The sequence below is a fragment of the Chroicocephalus ridibundus genome, unplaced genomic scaffold, assembly GCF_963924245.1.
Source record: "Chroicocephalus ridibundus unplaced genomic scaffold, bChrRid1.1 SCAFFOLD_805, whole genome shotgun sequence".
Taxonomy (NCBI): Eukaryota; Metazoa; Chordata; class Aves; order Charadriiformes; family Laridae; genus Chroicocephalus; species Chroicocephalus ridibundus.
The window spans coordinates 1-10170 of record NW_026961609.1 but is presented as its reverse complement, the minus strand read 5'-3'; the positions used below and the strand labels follow the sequence as shown (position 1 = coordinate 10170).

General features: G+C 68.5%; 1 protein-coding gene across 1 annotated transcript; it reads right to left on the bottom strand.

Moving 5' to 3' along the window:
- Window positions 1-1346: 1346 nt before the first annotated feature.
- On the bottom strand, window positions 1347-9093 carry LOC134509502 (protein NDRG2-like; the record flags this gene model as incomplete). Its single annotated transcript, XM_063322048.1, is given in 15 exon segments — window positions 1347-1612; window positions 2234-2272; window positions 2654-2705; window positions 3249-3284; window positions 3378-3425; window positions 3546-3597; window positions 3718-3762; window positions 4654-4748; window positions 4965-5021; window positions 5829-5915; window positions 6569-6603; window positions 6606-6628; window positions 6727-6789; window positions 7832-7952; window positions 8973-9093. Coding segments are annotated over 15 exon segments (1011 nt in total), but the record flags the coding sequence as incomplete, so codon positions are not given.
- Window positions 9094-10170: the final 1077 nt, after the last annotated feature.

The following is a 10170-nucleotide window of genomic DNA, read 5'->3' as shown; positions in this document are numbered from 1 at the left end:
CGGCTCCGGCTCCGGCGGGGGGTCGAAGGTTGCAGCTTGAGGCCGGGGGGGGGGGGAGGGTGGGGGTCGATCCCTGAGGGGGGTCGGGGGGGTCCCGGGGAGTCTCAGGGGGTCCCAGAGGCCCCTGGAGGGGGTCTGGGGGGGTATTGGGGGGTCCTGGGGGTATCAGGGGGCTATTGGGGATCTCAGGGGGTCCCAGAGGCTCCTGGGGGGGGTATTGGGGGGTCCTGAGGGGCATCGGGGGCTATTGGGGGTCTCAGGGGGTCCCAGAGGCTCCTGGGGGGTCTGGGGGGGTATTGGGGGGTCCTGAGGGGCATCAGGGGCTATTGGGGATATTGGGGGGTCTCAGGGGAGATTTTGGGGGGCCCTGGGGTGCCCTAGGGGGGGTTGGGGGCTCTAGGGGATCCTGGGGGGAGATTGGGGGGGTCCAAGTGATTGGGGGGGTGGGGGGGGGATGGCTGAGGGAGCATTAGGGGGTGCCCGGAGGTTTGGGGGTATTTTTGGGGGGGGGGGGGGGGTCTCGGGGTTTGGGCGTCCCGGGATGGTTTTGGGCATCCCAGGGGTTTTTGGGGGGGTCCCTGGGGATTTTGGGGGGGTTCAGAGGGGCAATGGATGGATTTTGGGGGGGGGGGGGGTCCCAGGGGTTTTGGGAGTTCTGGGGGGTTTTTGGAGGTTCCGGAGTGGCTTGGGGGGGGGGAGGGGGTGGGGGGGGGTCGATTTTGGAAGGTCCCGGGTGGTTTTGGGGGATCCCAAGGGATTTTCGGGGGGTCCTGGGTGGGGTTGGGGGGGGGGGGAGGGGCATCGGGGGGGTTTTGGGGGTCCCTGGGGTGATTTGGGAGGGGGTCTTGGGGAATTCTGGAAGGTTCTGGGGTGGTTTTGAGCCGTTCCGGGGTTTTTGGGGATCCCTGTGGTGATTTTGGGGGGGCTCCCGGGGGGGGTTTGGGGCATCCCAAGGGGATTTGGGGGGTCCTGGGTGGGGTTGGGGGGGGGGGGGGTCTGGGGACTCTCGTCTGGATTTTGGGGGGTTTCTTGGGGGATTTGGGGGGGGGGGGTCCCAGGGTGGTTTTGGGGCATCCCAAGAGATTTGGGGGGTCCTGGGTGGGGTTGGGGGGGGGCCGTCTCAGGGCTTTGGTGGGATTCGGGGAGGCCTTGGGTGGATTTGGGGGGGTCCTGGGTGGATTTTGGGGGGTCCCGGGGTGGTTTTGGGGCATCCCAGGGTTTTTTTTTTGGGGGGGGGGGGGGGGGGGGGGGAGTCGGGGATGGATTTGGGGGGGGGGGGGGGGTTCCAAGGGGGTTTGGGGGGGGACTTGGGGGGGCGGGGGGGGGGGGGGGGGGGGGGGGGGACCCTGGAGTGGTTTTGGCGCTTCCCGGGTGCGTTTTTTTTGGGGGGTTCCCGTGGCCTTCCAAACCCAAAGCGGGGCGGGGTCTATGGGGCGGGGTCTATGGGGCGGGGTCTATGGGGCGGGGGGGGTGTCCTATGGGGCGGGGGCGCCCCCCCCCAGGCTGCCCCGGGAGAGGGTGCGGCTGCGGCCCCGCTCGCCCTCTCCGGAGGCGGAGCTGGAGACGGAGGCGGTGCGGGAGCGGGAGAGGCGCGTCATGGCCGCCGCCGCCACTGCCGGGAGGGCGTGGCGTCAGGGGACACGCCCCTTGGAGCCCCGCCCCTTGGAGCCCCGCCCCTTGGAGCCCCGCCCCCCGCAGCGCCCCCCCCCCCCCCCCCCCCCCGAGGGGGGTTAGTGCAGGGGGAAATGCCCTCAGGCCCCGCCCCCGGGGGTAGGCCACGCCCCCTCCCCGAAGCCACGCCCCCCTCCCCGAAGCCACGCCCCCCCTCCAAGCGGCCCCAATAGGGTTAATGGCAGGGAGGAGGCCACGCCCCCTTGCCGCAAGCCACGCCCCCAAGCCCCCAGTGGGGTTAGTGCGGAGCTGCAGGACACGCCCCCTTTATTAGGCCACGCCCCCCCTTACAGCAAGCCACGCCCCCCCCCCGCCGCGGGGTTAGTGCAGGGGAGGAGCTCCCGAGGCCACGCCCCCCCTCCCCGAGGCCACGCCCCCCTCCCCGAGGCCACGCCCCTCGTGCACCCCGTGACATCACACCGTGACCTCACAAAGGGGCGGTGCCGCCACACGTGGGGGGGGGGAGGGAGGGGGGAAGGGGGAGGTGACGGGAGGCGGGGGGGGAGGGTGTGGCCTCACGCGTGACATCACCGCTGACGTCATCGCTGACGTCTCTCCCTACCTGGCCCCACGCTGCGCTTGCGGTCCAGGACGTGGGGGACTGGGGGGGGGGGTAATTAACCCCCCGGAGCAATTAATTACCCCCCCGGGTCACTGATTACCCCCCCCCCCCCCCCCGCAGCCATTCATTCCCCCCCCAGGGCCATTAATTAACCTGCGGGGGGGGCTAATAACGCACCCCACCCCCTCGGGCACACTTATACCCCAGGAAAAGCAGTTAATTACCCCCCCCGGGGCACTAATTAACCCAGGGGTCATTAATTGCTGTCCCCGGGGATCTTCATTACCCCCCAGGGCAATTAATTGCCCCCCCCCAGAGTGGGATTTTCCCCCCCCTTGGGTGCTAATTTCTCCCCCGGGGGGGGGGGGGGTGTGTGTTAATGAGCTCTCATGAATATTAATGAGCACTAATTGTACTCACTGTAGCCCATGCCCTGCACGAAGTACTTGAAGGCCTCTGTCAGCTTGGCCGGCTGGGGGCGGGGTCAAGGCCACGCCCCTTTAGGCCACGCCCCCCCTTTAAGCCACACCCCAACCCCCCCCCTTAGAGGGGGCCCCTCCCCTTTAAGCCCCGCTCCCTCCCCTTAGGCCACGCCCCCTCCCCCTCAAACCACGCCCACACCCCCCCTTATATGGGGGGGACGCCCTGAGGCCACGCCCCCTCCCCCCTTAGCCACGCCCCCCCCCACCAACCCCTTCTAGGGCTTTGGCGCCCCCTTAGGCCACGCCCCCTCCCTTCCAAGCCCCGCCCCTACAGCCCCCCATAGGAGGCCGGTGCCAGGCCACGCCCCCCCCTTAGGCCACGCCCCCTCCCCCCTTAGCCACGCCCCCCCCAACCAACCCCTTCTATGGCTTTGGCGCCCCCTTAGGCCACGCCCCCTCCCTTCCAAGCCCCGCCCCTGGCCGGTGCCAGGCCACGCCCCCTTAGGCCACGCCCCCTCGGTCTCCCAGACCACGCCCCCTCCCCCTTAAGCCACGCCCCCCCCCGTTGGCGCTGGTGACCTTTGACCCCTCACCTGGCTGAGCTGGGGCTGCCCCCCTCCGTCCGCCATCTGTGGGGGGGGGGGGGGGTCAAAGGTCAAGGTGGGGTGAAAGGTGACGGGGTCGGGGGTCAAAGGTCACGGGGTCGGGGGGTCAAAGGTCACCTTGAGGAAGGAGGTCTGGGTGGGGTCCAGCTTGGCGTTGCACTCCACCTGGGGGGGGGGGGGGGGGGCCGTGGCGGGGGTCACGTGACTCCACGAGGGTCACGGGACGGGCCACGTGACCCCGGCACGTGACCTCACGGGGGGGCGGGGTCAGGTGACGTCACTCACCACGGCCTCCTCGTGGGGGGAGCCGTCGCCCACCACCAGCAACACGGGGCAGCTTTGGGGGGGGGGGGAGGGGAGAGGGGGGTCAAAGGTCACTGTGGGGGGTCGGGGGCCACCCCGCAGGCGCGGGGTCAAAGGTCAGCGGGGCGGGGGGGGGGGGGGGGGGGTGGCTCACCGCAGGCTGCCGGCCCCGCTGCGCGCCAGGCCCAGGTCACCGCGGCTGCGGGAGCAGGGAGCCGCCGCCGCCACGGTGAGTGCCCCCAGTACGCACCAGTACGCACCAGTACACACCAGTGCCCCCCCGGTGCCCCCCCAGTGCCTCCCAGTATAGCCCAGTGCCCTCCCAGTGCCCCACAGCCCCCTCCCAGTGCCTCCCAGTAACATCCCAGTCCCTCCCAGTGCCCCCCAGTGCCCCCCCAGTGCCTCCCAGTATAGCCCAGTGCCCTCCCAGTGCCTCCCAGTATAGCCCAGTGCCCTCACAGTGCCCCCCAATACAGCCCAGTCCCTCCCAGTGCCCCCCAGTGCCCCCCAGTGCCTCCCAGTGTAACCCAGTGCCCTCCCAGTGCCCCACAGCCCCCTCCCAGTGCCTCCCAGTATAGCCCAGTGCCCCCCAAATGCCCCCCAGCCCCCTCCCAGTGCCTCCCAGTATATCCCAGTCCCTCCCAGTGCCCCCCAGTACAGCCCAGTCCCTCCCAGTGCCCCACAGCCCCCTCCCAGTGCCCCCCAGTACAGACCAGTACACACCAGTACAGACCAGTGGCCCCCCAGTGCCCCCCAGTACACACCAGTGCCCCCCAGTACAGCCCAGTACAGCCCAGTGCCTCCCAGTGTAACCCAGTGCCTCCCAGTGCCCCCCAGCCCCCTCCCAGTATAGCCCGGTGCCCTCCCAGTGCCCCACAGCCCCCCCAGTGCCTCCCAGTATATCCCAGTCCCTCCCAGTGCCCCACAGCCCCCTCCCAGTGCCCCCCAGCCCCCCCCCCAGTGCCTCCCAGTATAACCCAGTGCCCTCCCAGTGCCCCCCAGCCCCCCCCAGTGCCTCCCAGTATAACCCAGTGCCCTCCCAGTGCCCCCCAGTACAGCCCAGTGCCCCCCAGTGCCCCCCAGCCCCCACCTGTTGTACATGCCCCACAGCAGGGGGGCGTTGGGGGTCGCCCCCAGCCGGGCCCGGCTGCTCTGCACGGCCGGGGGGGCGGCCGACAGCTCCTCCTGTGGGGCAGACCCACAAGTGAGCCGCAACTGACCCCCCGCCGCTCCCCCGGACCCACAACCGACCCGTAACCCACCCCGAGACCCATAACTGACCCACCCCAGGGCCACGGCTGACCCACCACCGACCCACAAGTGACCCCCCAGGACCCATAACTGATCCCCCCCAGCCCCACAAGTTCCTCCCCCCGGCCCCACAAGTGCCCCCGGCCCCACCTGGGTGAAGAGATGGGCCAGGATCATGTCGGTGGTGGAGGACGTCAGGCCCGAGAGCTGTGGGGCAGCAAGTGGGGCGCCATGGGACCCACAGCGACCCCTAAGGAGCCGCGGGACCCATGGAACCTACAGGGACCCATGGGACCCACAGAGACCCCTAGAGTCCAGCGAGACCCATAGCGACCCATGAGACCCATAGAGATCCACAGTGACCCATAGAGACCCATGGGACCCATAGGGACCCATGGGACCCACAGTGACCCACAGAGACCCACGGGACCCATTGGGACCCATGGGACCCACAGTGACCCATAGAGACCCACGGGACCCATAGGGACCCACAGGGACCCACAGTGACCCATAGAGACCCACGGGACCCATTGGGACCCATGGGACCCACAGTGACCCATAGAGACCCACGGGACCCATAGGGACCCACAGGGACCCACAGTGACCCATAGAGACCCACAGGGACCCACGGGACCCATTGGGACCCATGGGACCCACAGTGACCCACAGAGACCCACGGGACCCATTGGGACCCATGGGACCCACAGTGACCCACAGAGACCCGTGGGACCCACAGGGACCCGGCGGGACCCATAGGTGCCCCATAGCCCCATGGACACCCGTAAGCGACCCACAGAACATCTAGAGGTGCCCCATAGCGCCGTGGAGACCCATAGGTGACCCGCGGCTGCCCCGTAGCCCCATGGAGACCCATAAGTGACCCATAGGTGCCCCATGGAGACCCATAGAAGACCTAAAGGTGCCCCATATGCCCACGGAGACCCACTAGAGCGCCCCACAGCCGCCCCACAGCCGCCCCACAGCCGCCCCACGGCTGCCCCACGGCCGCCCCACCTTGTGCGCGGCCCAGTCCATCCAGCCCTTGGCCTGGGGGTCGATGTTGACCAGCACCAGCCCCTCCACCGCCTCGGGGTGCAGCAGCTGTGGGGCAGGGCCGGGGGTCACCTCCTGCCCCACGGCGGCCCTCCCTGCCCCATAGACACCTCCCCGGACCCGTAGATTCCCCGCCGGCCCCACAGCGACCCCCAAGAACCCAACCCAGGAGCTCCTCAAACCTCCTCCGGACCCACAGCGATCCCACCCAAGGGCCCTCCTGCCCCACAGCGACCCCCCTGACCCATAGCGACCTCTCCAGCCCCATAGATTCCCCCCCCAGAGCCCTCCAGACCCACGGCGACCCCCAAATTCCCCCCCTGGAGACCCTTCAGGACCCCTCCAGAACCCCCCCAGACCCCTCCAGCCCCACAGCGACCCCCAAGTTCTCCCCCAAGGAACCCCCCCCCCAAACCCCCTCCAGACCCACAGTGACACACACCCCCCCCCCGACCCACATGTGTCCCCCCAGATGCCCCGCAACCCCCCCCCCAGACCCACAGATCCCCCCCCAGGTGACCCATAGCCCCCCTGAGACCCACAGATCCCCACAGAACCCCCCCCAGATGCCCCACAACCCCCCCCCCAGAGACCCCCAGGACCCCCCCTCCAAGGACCCACAGATCTCCCCCCAAGATGCCCCATAACCACCCCCGACACCCCCCATGTGCCCCCCCCCCGCCCCCCCCAGCCCCACTCACCCCAAATTTCGCCAGGACGAAGGCGCCGGCCCCACCCCCATCCCGATGATGCTGGCGATGCTGGGGGGGGGCAGTGTCACGAGGTCAAGGTCATCCTGACCCCCTCCCCCCCCACACCCCAGACCCCCCCCCCGCTATGGGGCAGCCCCCCAACTCACTTGAGGTACTGGAGGATGCAGGGGATCATCTCGGCCAGTTGCTCCAGCGAAGGGTACTGGTACCTGGGGGGCACGGGGGGGTGACAGGGGGTCAACGGGGTCAACTCGGGGGTCGGTGGGGTCAATGGGGCCAGCTTGGGGGTCAATGGGATCATGGGAGGTCAACTGTGGGTCAACGGGGCCAACTTGGGGGTCAATGGGATCATGGGAGGTCAACTGTGGGTCAACGGGGCCAACTTGGGGGTCAATGGGATCATGGGAGGTCAACTGTGGGTCAACGGGGCCAACTTGGGGGTCAGCGGGGCCAACTTGGGGGTCACTGGGGTCAAGCGGGAGGTCGGTGGGGCCAACTTGGGGGTCAATGAAGCCAACTGGTGGGGTCAACTCGGGGGTCGGTGGGGTCAATCGGATCATGAGAGGTCAACTGTGGGTCAACGGGGCCAACTTGGGGGTCAGCGGGGCCAACTTGGGGGTCAATGAAGCCAACTGGGGGGCCAACAGGGTCAACTCGGGGGTCGGTGGGGTCAACGGGGCCAACTTGGGGGTCAATGGGATCATGGGAGGTCAACTGTGGGTCAACGGGGCCAACTTGGGGGTCAATGGGATCATGGGAGGTCAACTGTGGGTCAACGGGGCCAACTTGGGGGTCAGCGGGGCCAACTTGGGGGTCACTGGGGTCAAGCGGGAGGTCGGTGGGGCCAACTTGGGGGTCAATGAAGCCAACTGGGGGGCCAATAGGGTCAACTCGGGGGTCGGTGGGGTCAATGGGATCATGGGAGGTCAACTGTGGGTCAACGGGGCCAACTTGGGGGTCAGCGGGGCCAACTTGGGGGTCAATGAAGCCAACTGGGGGGCCAACAGGGTCAACTTGGGGGTCGGTGGGGTCAATGGGGCCAACTTGGGGGTCAATGGGATCACGGGAGGTCAACTGTGGGTCAGCGGGGCCAACTTGGGGGTCAGTGGGGCCAACGGGGAGGGGCAACGGAGACTCAAGGTGGTCAATCAAGGGTTCGAGCGGGGTCAAGCGGGGCGGGATCAGCGGGGCTGGGGGGGGGGGGGGGTTGGGGGGCGGGCGACGGGGGTCGCGGGGCGCCGTGGGTCGCACCCTGGGGGGTAGGGGGGGGCGCCCTCCTCCATGCCGGGGGGGTCGACGTGGACCACCAGGAAGTTCTTGACGATCTCCCCCATCTCCTCGTGGGCGAAGAGCGGGGCGAAGCACGACTCGTCTGGGGACGGCCCCACCCCACGGCTATGGGGCTGGACCCATGGCCGTGGGGCAGGGGGCACCCAGGGGGCCGGGGAAGGGATGGAAGGGCCCCAGGTGCCCGGGGAGGGGGGACCCAGGGGACTGGGGAGGGGACCCAGGTGGCCGGGGGGACCCCCACCTATGGGGCTGGACCCGGATCTATGGGGCAGAGGGGACCCAGGTGTCCAGGGGCACCCACATCTATGGGGCTGGGACCCCCACCTGTGGGTCTGTCCCCCCATCTCTGGGTCTGGGCCCCCCAGATGTGGGCCTGGTCCCCCATCTATGGGTCTGGGACCCCCCGGTGTGGGTCTAGAACCCCCATCTCCAGGTCTGGGACCCCCATGTGTGGGTCTGTCCCCCCACCTCTGGGTCTGGGCCCCCCATGTGTGGGTCTGTCCCCCCACCTCTGGGCCTGGTCCCCCATCTCTGGGTCTGGGACCCCCAGGTGTGGGTGTACAACCCCCATCTCCAGGTCTGGGACCCCCATCTGTGGGTCTGTCCCCCCATGTGTGGGTCTGTCCCCCCATCTATGGGTCTGGGACCCCCATCTATGGGTCTAGAACCCCCAGGTGTGGCCCTGGTCCCCCATCTCTGGGTCTGGGCCCCCCATGTGTGGCTCTGGGACCCCCCTCTATGGGTCTAGAGCCCCCACATGTGCGTCTGGGCCCCCCATCTATGGGTCTGGGCCCCCCATGTGTGGCTCTGGGACCCCCATCTCCGGGTCTGGGCCCCCCCTCTATGGGCCTAGAACCCCCATGTGTGGGTCTGTCCCCCCACCTCTGGGTCTGGGCCCCCCGTGTGTGAGCCTGGTCCCCCATCTATGGGTCTGGGCCCCCCATGTGTGGCTCTGGGCCCCCCATGTGTGGGTCTGTCCCCCCATCTCCAGGTCTGGGACCCCCATGTGTGAGCCTGGTCCCCCCATCTCTGGGTCTGGGCCCCCCCTCTATGGGTCTGGGCCCCCCAGGCGTGGGTCTGCCCCACGGCGGGGGGGACTCACGCGTGTGCCCCACGTCGGGGAAGGTGAGCAGGGCCGGCCGGGGGGGGCGGGGGGTCCCCGCCAGGGTGACGGCGACGGCGCCGAAGGGCGTCTCCAGCAGCGCCCCCTGCGGGGGGGGGAGGGGGGGTCGGCACCCCGGGGACCCCCCCCCCGAGCCCGGACCCCCAAACCGCCCCTCTGCCCCCAAACCGCCCCTCTGCCCCCAAACCCCCCCTCTGCCCCCAAACCCCCCGTTTCCGCCCCAAACTGCCCCTGTCCCCCCCCGAAATCCCAGATTTTTAGCCCCCAATGGCTCTTTTTTTGGCCCTAAATCTCCCCTTTTCACCCCAAAATCACGACTTTGGCCCCAAATTTGCCTCTTTCCCCCCAAAAAACCGCTCAAATCCCCCCGAGCCCCTGCTTTGCCCCCAGAAACCTCCATTTCTGCCCCCGAGACGCCCCCAGTTTTGCCCCGAACCCCCCATTTCCCACCCAAACCCCCCCTTTTTTGCCCCAAAACCCCTTTTTTCCCCCCAAGACCCCCCCGAAACCCCACAATTTTGCCGCAAAACCCCCGTTTTGCCCCCAAACCCCCTTCCTTCCCCCCAACCCCCCCAACTTTCCCCCCCAAAACCCCCCTTTTGCCCCAAAACCCCCCCTTTTTGCCCCAAAACCCCCCTTTTGCCCCCAAACCCCCCTTTATTGCCCCCAAACCCCCCCAATTTCCCCCCAAACCCCCCCAATTTCGCCCCCAGCCCCCCCTTCCCCCCCCAATTTTCCCCCCAAACCCCCTTTTTCCCCCCAAACCCCCCCTTTTGCCCCCAAACCTCCCCTTTTTCCCCCCAAACCCCCTTAATTGCCCCCAACCCCCCCAATTTCGCCCCCAACCCCCATTTCCCCCCCAAAACCCCCCAATTTCGCCCCCAACCCCCCTTCCCCCCCCAATTTTCCCCCCAAACCCCCCCTTCCCCCCCCTTTTGCCCCCAAAACCCCCTTAATTGCCCACAAAACCCCCTTAATTGCCCCCCAACCCCCCCAATTTCGCCCCCAAACCCCCATTTTTCCCCCCAAAACCCCTTAATTCCCCCCGACCCCCCCCAATTTTCCCCCCAAAACCCCTTTTTCCCCCCAAACCCCCCCTTTTTCCCCCCCAACCCCCCTTAACGGCCCCCGAAACCCCCGTTTTCCACCCCCCCCCCCCAGTTTCGCCCCCAACCCC